General features: G+C 40.4%; 1 protein-coding gene across 2 annotated transcripts; it reads left to right on the top strand.

Moving 5' to 3' along the window:
• Positions 1 to 423: 423 nt before the first annotated feature.
• Positions 424 to 19,543, top strand: RB195_026284 (uncharacterized protein; the record flags this gene model as incomplete). Of its 2 annotated transcripts, XM_064214769.1 has the most annotated exons (28): positions 424 to 493; positions 4,152 to 4,254; positions 7,241 to 7,402; positions 7,810 to 7,906; positions 7,998 to 8,047; positions 8,373 to 8,459; positions 8,508 to 8,622; positions 8,737 to 8,863; positions 8,939 to 9,035; positions 9,930 to 10,020; positions 10,088 to 10,177; positions 11,118 to 11,294; positions 11,351 to 11,413; positions 11,474 to 11,617; positions 11,696 to 11,776; positions 11,842 to 11,970; positions 12,285 to 12,356; positions 12,442 to 12,519; positions 13,308 to 13,451; positions 14,599 to 14,705; positions 14,767 to 14,910; positions 15,118 to 15,196; positions 16,537 to 16,647; positions 16,716 to 16,812; positions 17,847 to 17,939; positions 18,636 to 18,729; positions 18,789 to 18,925; positions 19,431 to 19,543. In XM_064214769.1, 28 exons carry the CDS (start codon positions 424 to 426, stop codon positions 19,541 to 19,543), a joined length of 2,952 nt encoding a protein of 983 aa, XP_064070649.1. The 2 variants fall into 2 exon arrangements, with proteins under 2 accessions (XP_064070649.1, XP_064070650.1); XM_064214768.1 differs by lacking the exons at positions 424 to 493; positions 4,152 to 4,254 and having other exon boundaries at positions 7,290 to 7,402.
• Between the last annotated feature and the right edge of the window lie 173 nt (positions 19,544 to 19,716).

Here is a 19,716-nt window from a genome sequence, read left to right as displayed (position 1 = left end):
GTAGAACAGATCCAGGCAACAGCGGATCACTTCATGTCACGTTTCCTGCTAACTACCCCTGCGAGTTAAATCAAGGCATGCTCGAGAATCTGTTGGAGGCTCATAACCTGTTGCTAAGTTATATATGGTATCCTGAATCTGCTGGAAGGACTCTCAGAATTAGTTGGAAACTCGACGCTTTGTAATGCAACGTTCAATTCGCTTCTTTCAAGTCATCTCATTCACTGGTATAGAAAGCGGAAAAGAAGCAAAAACAACTCGTTACTCAAATCTAATCAACTCAATGCAAACTCAAACCTGTTGTTAAAAAAAAAAAAAACAGGGGACCATTAAAGTAAAGCAAGAGAAACACTTCACAAGAAACAAAAGTTGCAATTTCAGAAGAATGCAGCGAAGATTGGTATACGCTCCAAATCCAAGGATATGGACGACACCCCAACAAAACATGATGGCAAACCAAACTCTCCTACATTTGCTGCATCCAATAATAACGGTTCGCGCCAACGTTTACTAGACTTTCCCGCCAAACAACATCCGATTATCTCTAGAGCAATTTAAACAACGACATTGCGAGAGAAGTAGCAGCGCTTTAGTTGTGCATTTCTTCTAGAATTTTCGGGGCTAAGGTAGTTGTGTGGGCCCACTCAGCCGCATTGTATTTGGCTTGCGCTATACTCCGATTGTGCGCCAAATCGTCCATAGAGCAGAAAAATCGTTCTTGACAAAGTGACAGACAGACAAACAGTGATGACAACAAACGACAGTGACAAACGGCTTTCCCATTTGAAAAGCATTTGAGAAGACGATAGTTAATCAATCGACAGGAGATTACTGGAAGTGAATAGCTGAGTCAGTCGGAGCCTAAATCCTAAGCTCTGATTTTAGATGACCTTTGACATGTGGGATTAAGCTACTAAGAAAAAAAGACAGAACTGGAACTACTATTGTTTTAACTTCATCGAAATTTCCAAACCGGGTTACCAGATGTGAATAGCTAAGGGACATCATGTAGTAATTCCAAAGAAAAAAAAAGAACTGAAAATCTTCTAGCTTCCATAGCAATCCACGATCAGCGGCCCATTCGTCAAATTCCTCCTTGGACCTCGATGCAAGCTCCTGCCTCGTAATAACAAGAATGAAATCGTGAATAGTCAGCATGTTAGCAGCAGCAGCTGCTGCTGCCGTTATGTGGATGAAACGGTTTAGCGATGAGAACGTTTTCTGTGCTCTATGGACGTTTTTTGAGCGAACTATAATATTTCTGTGCCATAGACTTTTTTTTTTGGGCGCCAAAGTCAGGGTCAGGCATGGTGATGGAACACGACGCTCCCAAAAACGAACCCCACCTTTTCTTCTTCGTCCTCGTCTCCGCCAAAGTTTCTGCGACAGTTCTCGGTTGCTGCCAATTCAATGTATTGGAAATTTCATCTGTTCAAAAAAGAAAATTCGAAAATTAGCCGAGGAACTAAAAGAAATTAGAAAATCAGTAGCTGACAGAAGCGAAGAATCACCAAATAGCAGAAGAAGGAAATTTGCTGAAATATCCTTGAAATATTGGTATTGAAATAGTTCCATCCTTATTCCATTCTACCATTACCAGCCTGAACGTCCGGCCAAAGCCGGACTTCAGCCTTGTTTTGGTGTTCGTTTCGCTCGCTTTCACCGATCAATAAGAAATGACAGAAATAACAGCAGCGACATTTTTTGAAAAAATTACAATTGCTTTTTTCTATCAACGCTTTCTTCATTTTTTTACCCAAAAATTTAAGCATAGATAAAAGATTTTATGGTTTTTCCCATAGGTGCGATAGGGGGAAGCTGGACCCTCCTCAAGTGAAGATGGTTTAGCTCATGGGGTGCAGCTCAAGTGAAAGGGGACCTTTCGCCAACCGCCCAAAAGTGAAGGGGTCCCTTCCCCAACCGTTCAAAAGTGAAGGGACCGGCTCAGACCATCGCATCTACGGTTTTTCCCTAAACGCTCAATTCTATATTTGAAAAGCAATCCAGCTTAATTTTACATCTATGTTTCTCTCAAACCTCCACACGTAAACTGTTGGCTACTATGTATTGTATCTGATCAGCCGTTCGCACGTGTGTTTCCCCTTTTTAAAGGATGTTAGCAACATCAGGAGACATTCTGGGAAATAGATATGCGAAGGGACCTTAGAATAGAATTTTACCGCCTTGGGGCTCCAGCGCACCAATCCGACGCAGTGGAACCCTCCTCACTCTGTAGCTTTCCGGCATCGGCGCACCATTCCAACGCCGTGGGACCCGTGCCACTCCATTTTACAGCTATCTGGCTCCGGGGCACGAATTCGACGCCGTAGTACCCGCCTCATCCAATTTTACCGCGTTGAGGTTCCAGCGCACCAAACCGACGCCATGGTATCCGTCTCTCTTTCTTTTTGGGATTTCTTGACTGAGACACGCATACACAGACGCACTCAAGTGACAGAATAAGCCCGTTATTATATAGCATGATAGTTTGCAAATCTGAAACTATACATAAACATAAAAGTTTATTTACGGCCACTAACATATGATACAAACTTGGCTTATCAAACCCAACATCCATGGGAAGACATCTCTGAACAGTGGTGGAAAGGTAGAGTGCTCCTCTCTCTCACACCACACCACACCACACCACACCACACCACACCACCACACCGCACCACACCACCACACCGCACCACACCATACCACACCGCACCACACCATACCACACTACACCGCACCACACCACACTACGCCGCACCACACCACGCCACACCACACTACGATACACACACGGACTAATCGTGTTATTATATAGCGATTCTAAATGATTATGACTCTAAAATTTATTAAATATCTTCTAATACTGACTGAAGCAAGTAAAATGACAAAAAAGGAGAGAAGAGTCAGATGCATACGAAGAAGAAGAACGATGAAAAAATCCGAAAAAATCAACATTTTGTTCCTACCATATGACAGTGGGACAACGGAGGTTCGACACCCCACTGAGTCAGTTTTTTGCAGAAAATTTAGAAACTTAAAACTACTTCTAAAACATGAAGAATATAATGTTACACTGGTTTCAGCAGGTCAAAAGTTTATTTGATAGCATTTAATGGACAAAAATAGCAAATAACTTAGTGATACGAGTACCCAAAGAAATATTTCGGGTAGTTTTTCATAGAGAAAAGTTTGCTCTACAAAATAGTCTTATCGCTATTCCTTCCCACCTCCTAGTCTTTCTGGGACAAAAGTTAGAATTTTTCGATTTTTTTGGGTTCGTCCCATTTAAATTTTGAGAGTAGCAGACCGTCCGGAAAGCAGAAATTTTGCACGTACGTGTTTCCTTTGTCCTATCCAGATACATTGGTGATTTTTTAAAATGCCTTCCTGTTTTCCGGCATGAAAAAACCTGCCCGATTTTTGCTCTCTCGCCGAAACGCCGAAAATATTTTTTTTTGTTTTGGTCCTCTTATGGTGAGGATTCTATCTCTTTTGCGAAAATTTGCTTTAGTGGGGTGTCGAACCTGCGTGGTCCCATTGTCACATTACGCTACGTTGTCAACTCGCTCTACCTTTTCAAAAAAATGTTGGTGCTTCTATACTGTCCTAAAACTAAAACTAAATATAATATTTTATAATTTATGTGATCATTAAATATAAGTTATTGTAATATTTCATAATGCATCTAACGCTACGTAATATTTTGTCCTGGTCATTATGTTATCCTTCATTCGTTACTGCCCACCGCACACTCCCTTACGATCCCCTCCTCTTTCGACCTCCTTCCTTTACGGCCCCCCGTTAGGAAAATCCCATCACATGCTTGACCCTGGCCGAAATATAAGCGAAATACAGCGCAGCCGCTGCCCCACCGGACCACCTTAGCAGCCAATTTTTGAGCATTAAAGTTGGATGAAGACCGAGAACCGTCTGTATTTGATAATTGAGGTTCTATTTTTGAGATTTAAAGCGTATTCTTAGTTTTTTGGACATCTAAACTTTTTAGCTTGCTTCAAATCATAGGATCTAGTCACTTTCGTATCTGTTCTTATCTTCGAAAGTTTTTTCGGAAATCGGACATGATAACTGGAACAGAAGAATAAAGAAAAGATACACTTTGCATTAGGTGGATAAGACTTTGTTTTTTTTAGAACATTTGGAATTTTTGGAGCGATTTCATCAAATCTGCACTAATGGAAGGCTTGCTCAAAGCAGTGCGAAGTACGCGAAAGGAGTTCAATTATGCTTGCAAGGGTTCAATTATTATGTTCAAGCACTCAATTTTAGGAAACAAATGACATAATTTGAATGAGGAAATCGGCATTATTTCGTATAAGGGTTTCGCATCCTCCAAGCAATAAAAACAAAGGAAAATGGAAATTATTAAAGAGACTTTCACTATTAGGGTTGGGAGTAAGTTTTATAGTTTTGTTTTTTGTGAAATAAATATAAGAATTATATGTTATGTTTCATTTTATAATGATCTACTTGCTCTTTGATAAAACATTTATATTATTTGAAAGGGCTCTTTTTGTTCTGCAAAGCCGTGGCAATTGTTTTTCGAGTACTTTTTTCTATTTTTCAATCCTGTGAAATTCACGAGGTAAAAATCAACACTTTCAACACCTACTTTTCTTCTCTTTTCACTGAGGTCAAAAAGCTGCCGCAGCCGGAGGAGATAATAATCAGTCGGCGCAACGTCCGGAGAGTACGGAGGATGCTGAAGAACTTCCAATTCGAGCTGCTGGAGAGCGGTTTTGACGATGGTCTCTGGGGTCTTTTCACTTAAAGGTAGCATACCACGAATCTGAGGTGGTGCGGATTTCAGGTGGAGTATCCGTATACGGGATCGTAGATTATGCAAGCCGGGGTGGTTCCGCTCATCTCTCCCTGAATCACTGCAAGCAGCCGGTCCCTGAATGTTGTTTTGTACGATGCCTTCTATTGCAGCGCGCCACCTTTGCACGCGTAGCGTCCCTTACTGCCTACCGGGGCTCTCCGAATTGATTTTCGACGAATCGCAGGGCTGAGGCGGCGCAATCGGTGGAGCGTTGCAATAGATGGCGTCGTACAAGGCAGCATTCTGGAGGCGGATGTTTGCAGTGATGCAGGGAGAGATGAGCGTAACCACCCCGGTCTCCATAATCTACGACCCCGTATACGGATACTCCACCTGAAATCCGTACCACCCCAGATTCGTGGTATGATGCCTTTAATTAGCCTCATTTACACGGTGCAGCTGAGCTGTGGTGTAGAGTTCCTTGTTGACCGTTCGGTTTTCCTCGAGCACCTCTCAGTGCAGCAGACTTTGTCCCGAGCGGTTGCGACTATTTTTTGACCTCGATGAAAAGCGAAGAAAAGTAGACGTCGAAAGTGCTCGTTTTTGCCTCTGGATATTCCATTTCTAAGGCTTGAAGATAAAAAAATCAACTTATTCGAGAAACATTGTCACAGAGCTGTAGAGCAAAAAGAGCTATTCCAGATAATGTAAACATAAATAATAACAACAATAATGTTTACCAAAGAGCAAGCAAATTATTATAAAAATAGTATAGTATAAGACTCTACGAACTTATTCCATATCCTAGTAGTTTCAAAATTGATTATTTTAGGGAAAAAAAAAACTACAGGATAATACGAGTGAAAGCCACTGTACAAACGGACAAATGACAAGAGTGTTAGAGGCAGCATATCGCAAAATTGGCAATGTTGGAGTCTCTATGAAACAATGTGGTTTTGTTTCCATATTACGACTATGATCATGGCCGCTTATCTCTCCCTGATTGTCCTGAAAAATGGCATGGAAAACGTCCTTAGATATTACGAAATACGGCTACCCTGTAAACGCGCCGCCTCACCGAGCGAGCGATCGGCAATCAATGGGGCCTTCTCAGCAGGCTATCGAAGTAAAACCAATGGATAAGCTGCTAGATGAGCGTGTACAAGGGTCCCACGTTCTAACTTATTACGTGGGGATCTAGGCGGTTACAAGGACCTTCAGAACGATTAAGAGGAATTGAGTGTGGCCACGCTCACACTCATAATCTACAAACCGAACTCTATATTGTCCCACAGTGAGGATGCGCCCAAAGTTTTATGAACCTCAAATTTGAAATATATTTGCAAACCCGAGCGCGGCCTACAGTTGCTGAAGTGCAGACGCGTTGCATTCCTTTTCGGCGAGGGATTTGTGTTTACCGCGATACACATGCTAGTAAACTCGAAAACTCCCAGAGATTTTAGTTTTTCATGGGTAATTCACAACGTTCACACTTCCAAGAGGTTCCAGCTAGTTGAAATCCAAGACATTCCTAGACGAAACATTCATATAAATCCTCTTCAAGATGAAGGAATAGAATAAGTCACATTACCAACAGGGTCCACAATATTTTGCGCCCATGATTTCAGAGTTCGATGAGAGATACACTTCTTTTTATGAATGTTCTGCGGAAAGAAACCTTCTAATTGATGGCAACGGTACAGTTCTTGTAGATGTCTATTACTAGTTATTCGTTTTTAATTGTCACCACACACACTGTAACTGCTAGAAAATTGACAGCGAAGTCCACCTGGTCTCCACGCCAAAGAGTTACTGAGTGGATCATCCTTAAAATTAGGAGACCTTACTGTCTCAAAATAACTTCGATTGTGAAGACACAGTAGAGCAGTCTACAAAAGTATAGATTTCAAGGGAACAATTTCAATTAAGCGGCCTATAGACAGAGAGTTGACTGCATTATTGCGCTCAAAACCGAATTTAATTAATCTTCCCACGAAGTCCGGTTTTCATTCTCCTCTTCTTTTTGTTCTCAAATATTCGGAATCTACGTGGCATAAAAACTAATCAGATGTTTCCTATTCACCTACGACACCTGCCAGCTGCGCCCTTAACGAGGATTCTGTATCTGTTCATCATGTATTGTTAGAAGTTCTGTGGAGCTGGAACTAGGTCAGATCGCGAGGACGTGCGATATTCATCTTTCTGTGGTCGCAACGAGTGTTTCACGGTCAAGTCTATCGCATAGGACCCGCCCATACAGAACTTATTGCGGCGGTGTCAACTTTATGTGAAGTAGCTGTCTTAATATTGGTGTCTTGATGGATTCTTTGTTTTAGTTATTCGTTTTCTGCTACTGCCTAGGTTTTTTTCTTCTTTTTTTTTTGAAATGAAACTGCGACCAAAAATAAGTGTTTGCACTGACTGCCACGTGTCTTCTAAACTTCTTCTTTTGTCTACAAGGACACTGTTGTCAGTACAAATTGCACTCATCGTACTGTACAATTTTTACATGTTAGCCTCCGGAATGAGATCCATTCTTGTGCTCTATCTCTGTACTGTGGCACATGTGATTGCAGTGGATCGGCTTAAGTTCAAGGCCTGCGAGCAATCAGGATTTTGCAGGTAAAACACATCTCCTCCTTGTCAACATACCTTTTTTTTGTTTCAATGTCAATCTTTTTACACGTGTTCTAGAATCGATCAGATGAATTTACATCCTATAGGACTATTATCTGGCCATAGGGTATATTCACTCTTTTTAGAGCACAGTAATCTTCTAGCTTTTCCTGCAATTACAGTATTCATTAAAGAAGTCGCAAGGATAACACTACTTTGGTCTGAACATGTTTTGGGTGCAAATGAAGCTCTATATTAATTCCAGAGGAACGGTGTGATAGTTGTCCTTCGCAGAAAGAAATGTAGAATGAGGCTTCTTTTTTTAACAATCGCCAGTTCGACAGGGTTGCTTTGTTGAACCGATTGCTTCAAAAAGATGACTCACTCATACCTCAGTGACATTCTCTCTTCAGAAGACAGCGTGCTGTCAATTCACCCACTGGATACGAAGTGGTCAAAGGGACAGCGAAATTCAACGACACTGCATTCTTAGCTGAAATCAAGGCCGAGGTTAGATTTCGATCGCTAGACATCTGCTAGTGAGCCTAATTAAATATAGAAGTCAGGAACGGCTGTCCTTTAAAACACCGGAATATTCCAGGGCATCACTCTCAATCTCTACCTAGTTGCTCTGCAGGATTCTACGTTTCGGTACGGGTTTTGTCCACTCTTTTAAGACAGAATAAATGCGACTTTGAGAGATACGCGAATCTAGGTAGATAGGTGTGGATGTTATTGATTAGCTGCAGCGACAGAACAAGTTCCCGAGTTCTTCTGCGCACTGTTTCACTGCACCTTAGCCTGTCTTTTCCATTTATTTCCGTCGCGGAGATCTTACTGAGACTCGTTTCTGCTCATCATTCTTCTGCACTTTTTTTCGAAACAGAAGGGGCGACAAAACTACTTATTTAGAAAATACGCGCTTTTCTAGATGTTTCTGTTAATCGTGATATAAATGGACATCTGTTGTTTGCAGCATTGTGATAGACGAACCTGGAAATGCTATTCGAGAGCGATACCGTCCACTAGACGCTCTAAAAGAGCGGGACCCTAAGCAACAAAAGTATGTTTCGTTCCTCTGCAAATCCACAACCAGTAAAATACAATCCAGGCTCAAGAAAGTAAAAACGGACAACGCAACTTCGAAACTTGTTACCGAAGATGGTCATAGGGTGGTGATCACACATGATCCATTCAGAATTGACTTTTACTCCCAAGAAGTACTTGTAAGTTTTTTTCGCTGTACTCTTGACTTTTCAACTTTGAGAGATTTAGAAGGATTAGGTCCTATTGTTTTTGCTGATGCTGTGTCTAGTGCTTTTATCGCTGCATCATTGGAGGTTACTTCGATTAACTCTGCTGGACTTCTTATGGTGGAGCCTTTCAAAAAGAAGGTCTTACTAAGTGATCGTGAAAACGGCTATTGGGAAGAAACGTTCAAGGACCACAAAGATGCTAAACCCTATGGTAAGCTTATGGGAGCAGTAAATATTTGCGTTTTTCTTTCCTTATTGGCTTTTTAAAAATGTTTTTATTTGTTAGGGTCGTCATCTATCGGCGTGGATATTTCCTTAATAGGAGCGAAATATGCCTTTGGCCTTCCTGAGCATGCCGAATCGTATGCTCTACGAGATACAAGGTGACATATTTTATGAAGAAAACCGGTAATTTTCAGCACTCATATCTTCATGCTTTTCAATTCCTCTAGATTTTCCAATCTCCTGGCATGTTGGCAATTTTGTTCATGAAGTCAATTTTTTAGATAGCTAAAACCAGATATAGAACATTCAATAATTGACAAAGTTTCTTCTGTGTTAGTGAGTGTGTTTTCCTAAATCTGTAGCTTCAGCTACGTACTACTGCAGCTTTCCTCTCAGATCTTGTTTTACTCCTCCCCTGTGAAGTTGAGGCTAAGGGTTTTTGTATCGGCCATATTTCCCAATGTTGTACATGGTGGTACATGTTGCCCATTGTGGTATCTTCTCCCTCTTTAGTGCTTTATAACGTATATGTACGTCATGGAGTGGACTTTTTGTACAAATGTATTGCCATTCAATGGATAAAGCAAGCGAAAAGCTCCCTTCTGGTGGTTTTGGTTTTGGGGTTTCGCTTCTTGAGTTCTGCCTCTCTCTCTCTCTTGGGGGAAATTATCGGAAAATACTCCGCAAAGGAGAGAGGTAATGGTCCGATGTGGTGTAAAAAGTCGGGACAATTACGGCACCTGTAACGAAAATTTTCAATTGACAATGATTTTGTCAATTTACTAAGCTGCTATCCTCCTGATAAATCATACTTGCCCCTTTGAAAACTAACCTGTGACAAAATGAACATTATTGATTAGCTCTATCAACTTCTTTGTTGTTGCATATCTGATGATGGTATCTAACATTTCGAATCAAAGCGGCACTCAGACTAGAAATAATTGACTAACCGAACATTCTAGTAATTCTAATATGAATGGTTGTTCAATTTCCTTCACTTTAATTTTAGCTTTTTCTTTTCAACTACATGTGTACTGGCTAATCTTTTCCAGGAACTATGAGCCGTATCGTCTATATAACCTCGACGTTTTTGAGTATGATCTTAACAGTCCAATGGCTCTATATGGATCGATACCATACATGGTTATAATTTTCCAGAGTTCTTTCTGTAACTTTGTAAAGCAAAAGCGCACTTTTAAGTTTTCTTAAGGTTGGTGTCAGCGATAAAAGAACTACTGGAGTATTATGGCTGAACTCGGCAGAAACTTGGGTCGACATTGAACACACGTCTGCAGACAAGGTAGATAATGTATTTATTTGCTTTATAATCACTTAAGAATAACAATTATCTGACATTTTGAAACAAGCGCTATGCACCTTCCGACACTATGCTCGCTTCTGCAATACTTTTTTTTTGGGGCTAGAACTCCGATATTTATCTTCACGGTTTCACTGCAAACTTTCTGTAACTAATCTTTGGTCGTGACAGACAACTGTTAGCATAAATTAGTAGTTTAATGGCTTATCATATAAAGAACAGCGACACGAAATAAAGATAGAGGATAAATTATCTAACGTCGGAATGTGCTAACGCGCTCAACTTCCATTCGGAATCATTTTGGCTTTTGTGAACGCATATTGGCCTATACTATGACCTGCGGAAGCACCCGATGTACAAGATCAGTGTTTATTCTTCCTTAACATACTTGATACTTTACTTTATCGTCTCCAAAAGAACCATAGGCTTCGTTGGCGTAGACAATATCGAGCCATCGACCGTGCATTCGCAGTCAAATCTCTTACTGTCTGCGGTACACCAGCCTGATGACACCGTAGCGAGTGCAAAAATGAGTACTATGTGTTCTTGTGAAAATTTTGCTAAACTATACTGACACGGAAGGGATGCAGAGAAAAATCTTCCTTCAAAAAATACGAGGAATATGAGAAGATTCAAAAAGCGAATTAGTGGGACTGTCATCACCTAGTGTCTTCATATTTCACGGCTTAATCTGTCTACAGCGACGCTATGGACAACATCTTTCTCACTTTGTCCATTTCAAATATATATATATATATAAATACTCGAAAAAAGGCTTATGACTTATTCGAAAATCCTGTATGTACTGTTGTGTTTAAGAAGAAATATCACATGCTAGTTTTGTGTCACAACAGAAGAATTTTGATGAGCTGGCTCATTCCATCTCAGCTTATAGGAAAGACTGTGCTGGTTTTTTTTACAGGGTCCCCTTGCCAAGTTAATCGCTGACGTCGACACTCAGGCCAAGAATGTCCATCAAATTAATGCACACTTCATTTCCGAGACCGGTGCGTTGGACATATTTATAACACTTGGACCGCAACCGAAAGATTCTGTGCGCCAGCTAACCGCTCTCACCGGTACTTACCCATTGCCGCCAGTAAGCATTCTTACTCTTCCTTCGATAGCAATTTCCATAAAGATATTGGCTTCTAGGAATTTGCTCTTGCATACCACCAGTCCCGGTGGAACTATAATGATCAGAAAGATGTTAAAGAGGTTTTTTTTTGTTCATATATACATATGTGTATGTCCATGTACGTAAGTGTATACACTCAGGTCCACGAAGGGTTTGACGAACATGACATCCCTCTTGATGTGTTGTGGCTTGACATTGAACACACTGACGGGAAGCGTTATTTCACATGGGATAAAGAGAAATTCCCCAATCCTAAAGAAATGATCGACGATTTGACTTCAAAGGTTTCGCCTCATTCCGTTTCCTTTGCTTTGTTTTTTTTTATGGAACTTCTTAATTGGATTATAAGTCGAAGATTCAAGGGACGCAAGCTAGTCACGATTGTTGATCCTCATATCAAAAAAGACAACAAGTACTCGGTTTATGCCGAAGCGAAGAAAGAAGTAAGTGTTTCATTTAAAAAAAAAAATTCCCGTCATACTCATGTTTACAAACCGATCCTTTGAAGGGTTTACTTGTGAAAAATCGAGATGGCACAGTTTATGAAGGGAATTGTTGGCCGGGTGACTCCGTCTATATCGATTTTCTAAACCCAGCCGCTAGGACTTTCTGGGCTGATCAGTTTTCATTTAGTAAGGTAAGTACGTACCTAAGAGAATAACCACTTATTCCTGTCATGAATGAAATTCTCAGAGCTGAAAAGAATTTCACAAATACATGCGCGACAGTAGCGGTTAATTGTTCCTCTTCGGCTCACATAATACGCCTCCAAGGGATTTTTGTGCTGAAAAATTTCTGCTTTTTAATCTGTGGTGTTGAAAAATACACAGTTCCAACCGTAAGACACACTATAATAGTCCAAAAGATTGCAGCTTTTACAAACTAAAAAATTCAAATCGCATATCAAACTCGTCATGCATTAGATGTTACTGTTGTAATGGATTGTTGTAGTATGAAGGATCTACAAAGGACGTCTACACCTGGAATGACATGAATGAACCATCAGTATTTTCAGGACCTGAGGTAATTATTTAGCAGCTTAATGTATTTTGACTAAGGTAGTATAGTATTCGAGATAGCAGTATAGCAGTTATACAACTTAACTTAGGTTACAATGGAAAAGGATCTCATACACTATGGAGGTCTAGAACACCGCGAAGTTCACAACCTCTATGGATTCTATCAAGTACGTAAAAGAAAAAAAAACATTTTCTAGATACAGAAAAAAAATACGTTATTGGTTGCTCGAATCAAGCTTGCGTTGACCTTAGGCTTGAGGAAAACGAATATGAGCCGTTGAAGAAACTCTACAGTTAATGCCCATCTATCTTTGCAGATGTGTGTTGTAATACGGAAATTCCAGGGAGCCCGTAGAGTTCGAGTTGTAGATTACGGAACCCAGCGTGGCTCCGCTTAACTTCCCCTAATCGTCGTTAAAAAAAAAAGTTTTTTTCTACGAGGTATGTCAGACCAAGCCCTCTCAACAGCCTAATCATTGGTTTTACTTGAATAGGCTGGTGAGGAAGCATGCTTGATCTTCGACCGCTCGCTTTTGGATGCGGCGCGTGCACGGAATGGTGCGTTCCAACTTGCATCGTAGGAAAGAACGCCGTCTTCCCCACAATTATTATTACAGCGATTATTGGGAGTTGAACAGAGCCACGCTGTGTTTGTAATCTACTGTCGAACTCCACACGTTTCCTGGGGTTTCCATACTACGTCAATTTCGTGATAAGCTGCATTTAAGAGAAATTAAAGCTGAAATTTAGACCACAATTTGTGTGTTTCCATTTTAAAATAGAACAGAATTTTTAGTTATCTATGTCATCGACATAGATAACTATTCGGAAGCAAACTGATATCTTAGCTTTATCGCTTGTTAAATTGTACTCAGAGGATTGAAGCGCTTGCTTAGTGTGGGCAGCCCAATACTACTCAAATGCTTGTTGTGAAGGTGTAATTTTGTCTGTTTAGCATGAAGCCACTTTCGCTGGTCAGCTAGCAAGGTCAAACGCTCAGTTCCGCCCTTTCGTTCTTACTCGAGCTTTCTTTGTCGGATCACAAAGAACTGCAGCAGTATGGACCGGAGATAACAAAGCTGAGTGGGTACACCTCAAGGTATGTACCTACACGTTCTGTACAGTTTCATGTTAACTACTACTAAATAACGATTACTGTTTTCACAGTGATCGTTATTTAGTCTATCATAATCTAACCCACATATGAGCAGGGGACACTTCTGGAAAGTTAATGAGCTATGCCCTAAACATGATCCCGTCGCGTATCGGTGGACTAGAGTAGGTCCCCATGACACGGCCGTATTAAGCTCTTGTGCACATTTTTATGTCACTGCGTGTGAACATGGAACAGATGAAACGTTGTGTTTTTTTTTTGGAAATTGTAAGCATGACTATGAAGACTGTTGGTGGAAAGTAAGAGGCGCTATTTCGGAGCTAGAATCCTCTTGTTGAAAGATAGACTGTGAACTGTTTCTCACCAAAAGACATTTTTTTCAAAGATATGTTTGCATAACTCAATTGATGTTTTGAGGGAGAACTAGAATAAGCATGCAGGACAAGATAGTAGAATATCACAAGAAGAATATGAGAAATGTAGGCATGGAAAACACATGAAACTTGTCTTCCGAATTTTTATTTATTTATTTATTTATTACGCTCAAAGGCGTGCCAAAAGTAAGAGGCAAGGAATGAATACAAATAAACAACAGAAAATCCAGCAACAAGAAAACGAATGTGAATTGGTTTTATGTGGAAATTATGTTCAATTTTAAGATTCTGTGATTTTCCATTATTTTTTTAAAGATGTTCTGGCAAAGGAGAAATATCCGCCCAACCCTTAGTATATGGACTTACGTAGGCCCTAATAAGACCTGAACTCAGCAGCTTGACCGATTTGAAAACGTCATGTGGGTCTCCACCAACGAAGGCACGTATTCACCTCCCTACCTCCAGGACAGGAATAATTAATTTCGTTGTGGCGTAGGGCGACTTCTGGCAAAACAGATGAGTTCGAACTCGCGCGGTACGCAGAGGAGAGCATGACATTCAAGTCCTTAAACTGTAAACTAGCAGATAGTTATTTGAAGCTGTGACTTTGTTATCGATTATCGATTTCCAGTAGCTTACTACGGTTCTCCTCCATATGATAATCTCTTCCCGAATCCATTTTTGTCATATTCAATTTACGTCATAAAATAGCATTTGTTCGTCTTGAAAACTGAAACATTTCCTGTTTCTATTTCCAGGCGACTATTCCTATGCTGCTTTCACTTTCTACTGCTGGAATCCCACATGTTGGAGCCGACGTAGGAGGTTTCTTTGGCAATCCTGAAGAAGAGCTTTTGGTTCGATGGTAAACGAACTTGTAATCGCTATTCCGTGTACATTAGCAGATTAGTTTTTTTCATCTCTAGGTACCAGGCAGGAGCATTTCAACCTTTCTTTCGGGCTCATGCTCACCTCGAATCCATGAGAAGAGAACCATGGTTGTTTAACGAGACCGCTACTGAAGCAATTCGAGATGCTATTAAAAGGAGATATCAGATGCTTCCATACTGGTAGATTATCTGTGTTTCGAGAAACTTTAACAGATATCTACATATACATCTAAAACAATAAAACTAACAGAGAAGCGTTTTGGGCTCTAATTTCAACCTACTGAACCAACGATCACCATACCTAAAATTCAAACGCGAAAGGATAGAGGCAGCTTTCCTCAATGTCCGTGTACATTTCTTTTTTTAAGACCGTTTTTCCTGATTCAGGTACACATTATTCTATGAACATACATTCACCGGGAAACCACCTATGCGGCCATTCTGGATGGAGTTTGCTGACGATGAGGTGAAGTATTTTCTTCATTTTATCAGTAGTACAACATTTGTTTTACAGTTCTCTCCATTACTAACATATAGGAACTTAGAAACACCTAGGAAGACTTTTTTTTAAATACAAATGTATCACGCTCCGGTAAGGTGCTCAGATGAAATCTTTTTTCTAGTCTAAACTTTGCTCTAAGGGTGCTGATAAAATATCGTTCTAGTACACAGCAGCTCTTCTAATTGCTAATGCTAATTATTGGCATTTTTTTTCCTTTAGGTTACAAATGAAATAGATCTTTTCTTGCTTCGTAAATTATCATACTTAGATATTTCGATGGCCCATCTTCACTGATATTTACGGGCCTTTCTTTTCTTATCTTTTCCTACTGTTATTTCCCCTTCAACCGTCGTCCAGGATATCCGCAAGCTTCATGAGTAACGAGACCCTCGAACCGTATCCAGCTGAACTCCCAGCTGGTCCTTCCTTCAACACCGAACACATCAAGTCGGAGGACGGTCATTAGGTAGCCGCAGCCGATTATCTGCAGCTGAATAAGTGCCTGCAGAAGAGGCTGTCGGTAGACCAGAGCAGGCATATCTTAGACTACTTGTGATCACTAAGCCACGCCCATCCACGTCACTGAGGTCATGTGCCGTGTTTGTATTGCAATTAAAGGCATCACACCACGAATCTGGGATGGTACAGGTTTCCGGTGGAGTATTTGTATACGGGACCGTAGATTATGGAGGGGAAGGTGATTCCGTCCATTTCTTCTTACTTGCCGTAGAAAACGGCCCAGAAGATACGGCTTCGGGCGTTCTGGCGCACTATTTTCTACAATGAGTTCAATTGGAGCGCGCCAGCCTTGTGCGGTGCCGCATCTTCCGGGCTGCTTTTTACGGCAATTAGGAAGAAATGGACGGAATCACCCCCCTCTTCATAATTTACTATCCCGTATACGAATACTCTACCTGAAATCCGGACCACCTCAGATTCGTGGGGTGATGCCGTTAGGTGATAGAGGGATATCTACTGGTCACGTATTATCTCGAAGGCATTAGGAGAAGAGAATCCGAGGAGACTTAGAGAATCTGCCGGGACCCTCTTCACCGTTTCTCCCTTCCAGTTCCTTTCACGGAGTTTCACTGTATCACAGCCTTCAATTTCTCCTGACATCATACTGAAAGATTATCTCTCATCTCTGATGCACAGGGATATGCATTAAAAGACAAAAATGCTCCATCTGAGTCCTGGAGAGTTGTGACCAAATTTGGGATTTTTATCCGTTATTCTTCCTTTTGACATGCTTGAACTTAAAAAAATGTAGAGGTGGGTTGAATAGATAAATTTTAAAATTTTAGTCCAGCTTTGATGAGGATCGGCAATGGATGGTTGGAAACGCGTTGTTGGTGAAACCAGTTGTGGAAGCAAACGCTGTTCAGGCGTCTTTGTACTTACCTGGAAGAAAGGAGGTCAGTAAAATTGAAGCACGTCTAGCCTACCACTGAGTTTTATTAACAAAAAATCTTTAGTCTTTCAGGTCTGGTATGACTGGGAAACTTCAAAACCAAGACCATCTCCTGGTGCTGTACAAAATCCAGTCACGTTGAAATCAATTCCACTTTATCAGAGAGGAGGTTGAGACAGTGACAATGCCATTGAAAAGTTTTAAATTTTTTTACGACCTACGGCGCGAGCTGCCGGCTTCGGCCCTCTCTGGCGCTAGTGGCGCCGCTTTCAAACATATACTAGAATGAGAATGCAATTCTGCTTCAAAAAAAAACTGTTTAAATATCAGGTCAAAAAGGGTCTTGCTACAGATTATCTTAGGATATCCCAGCAAGTTTCGCCGCATTCCTCAAATTCTAAGTGGTAGGTTTGCGGCGAAATCGGAAAGAATGTTGTTGGATGTTTCGAGTTGTAGTGGATGTTATCCTCCATTCCAAATAGAAATTCTACCTGTTCGATTATGAACCTATCGAATCAGCCTATACTAAGCTCTTTGGCGTTCTATCTCTGATGTGATGACCGCTAGGTACATACTCCCAGTTAGATGCCCTTAATCTTCCTTTTTTTATCTCTTTGAAGTATTTCCGCTGTTAAACGTTTATTTGTCCTAGTATAGTGCTCATTCCAATCTTTCGCTGTCGTTTTTAAAACACTATCTGGAAACATACTTCTGAAGAAATTCCAACAGTTATGACTTTGATAGTACATCTTTCAATTGGATACAAGGATCTTATTTCCCGATAATACGCGCTCAATTTCCCATAATCGTATATGAGTACTTGCTGTGTAATTTCACTTTTCACTCCTCTGCCTTCTAAATTCGCAGTTTCCACCGCTCCGTCGTGCGCGACGTTTGTTCCGGGGCAACAATAATCCAGGATCTAGGATCCGATCCGCGGGGCTATCTTGTTGGTGCAGCGGCAGTCATAATTACGCAAGGGCGCCCGACACTGCGAGCAAGTCACCAGTGGTAGTCGATCTCAGCGCGTACTTCTTGCCTCCCTCAAATCTCATGCATAACACTAAATATCTATTATTGCTAATAAATCCTAGTGATAATTTGTTCATGTGCGTATCAATTATTTGTTGTTTAGATGCCAAATACTAAGGAAATTCAAGTCTATTTTTTTTTTAAATTCTTGCGTCACATTTCATTTTTCAGGAACCATAGTACCAATACGCGAACGGGTCCGGAGGTCCAGTCAGTTGATGCGTGAAGACCCCATCACCCTCTATATTGCTTTAAACATTAAAGGTTATTTTTTGAGTGATTTGGTCAACACAAATCTAATTCTCTTTTTTTCGGGCTACTTGTGAAATTGTGGAGGTTGATTATAGGATAGGTGTGTTCATTACTTTGAACAGATACTCTCCAAGCGTGTTGGAACAACAAATTTCCCTACGGAAATTTTTGGATACACGTAAAATATATGTCACAGAAACCAATAATTAAAATTATGTTATTTTGTGGTCAAAATCATTAAAATTGTGTTGTATATATAATCATTCTAGACCTTGCGTTAATTGCTTAACTAGAATGGTTATATATGATGTTCTCCTGATTCAGGCTTTGGAGCCAGTGCTTGTAGATTTTGGTGTGGGTTGATAGAAAAGAGAGAAAAAAAAAGGGTCAAAAGTACTCGGGGCATTTTAGGATGGATTTACCTTATCTTTCATTTAATCCCTCATAGTGGTGTGAACACTTGCTGTGCCTAGTAAAATGACCAGCCTGGTACTACTGATTCATCTGGTTTCTGGACTTGAAAACGAACACTTTCGTAACTTATGGACCACATCTCGATCCGTATATAGCGCTAGATAAAACACGATATGAAAAGCGTTCATAACCGCCCTCTCTTTAAAAGGAACTATCATTCAAGTGAAAAATAATAAATGTCGGTTAGAACAGGTTCGCAAATACGTAGATAAAACTCACTTTCTTATACTACAGGTGATTTTGCCAATGGAACTATTTACATGGATGACGGAGAAACGTATGCTTACAAGAAAGGAGAATATGCATATTGGAGCTTTATTTTCAAAAAGTTTGTGTAAACTTTATCCATTAACTTCAACATAGATATTCATTGACAACATATCTTAGGGAACATGACTATCTCCACACGATCGTAAACAAAAATCTCGACAAAGGGGGCATACTCGACAGCGATGTTCAGATAGAGAAGATTATCATCCGAGGTGCGAAATTCTACCCAAGGACAGCCCATATTTATATGGATGGTAAGTGGAGAACTTATGTGCTATTTAGTAACAGAAACAAGAATTATGCACAAAGAAATTTAGTTTCTGAAGAAAAATAGGAGGAAGCGTGCATGTTTTATTATGAGTGATTAACATTGAAGAAATGGCAGCTCCGAGAATCACCAAAAATACGAACTACACCTGGAAATGTATACTTGACACACAGTAGAGTCGTTCTTCTTAATTTTTGTGGGATAGTGGGGCACAGCTTTCTTTTGATCTTTCGCTACTCCAGACTAATCGTTCCGAGTGCTTTTGAGGTTCCAAATTCCTCGACTTGTGGAGGGGGTTGCATGTGTATTTGTATGATATGTACTTGCAGTTAAAGCACTAGTGTAATGGCTGTAGGACTCCAACCTCAGGAAAAATGTCTAAGTCCACAGGCGTGACATTTTGACAGCAAAAAGTCTTATGCCACTTCATTGAAAACTTCTACTGGTTGTTTCGATTGGAAGAATAATAATTTGCTCAATCTTGCTTTTAGATTTCACTCCCGATCCACTAGATTTCGACTATGATCGTGAGAACTACCAGATGGAAATTGGGAATCTGAAGGCATACATTACAAGAGAATTCAGGATTGATCTTCACTCGTAGATGGATGTATAATCTCTCGTCTCTTCATCTCTTTGTTGAATTTGTTGTTGCACTGGTGATGGTATTCTACCATGTTTAGTTAAGGGTCTAGTGAATTCACTGTTTTTTGTATGGTGTTTTTTTTTTGAATGCATGGAGAATTGCTCTTCTGTCTAGACTTAATCGCGTTTCTA

Source organism: Necator americanus, chromosome X (assembly GCF_031761385.1).
Source record: "Necator americanus strain Aroian chromosome X, whole genome shotgun sequence".
Taxonomy (NCBI): Eukaryota; Metazoa; Nematoda; class Chromadorea; order Rhabditida; family Ancylostomatidae; genus Necator; species Necator americanus.
Note: the sequence above shows the minus strand (reverse complement) of the source record. Positions and strands in the feature narration are given on the sequence as shown.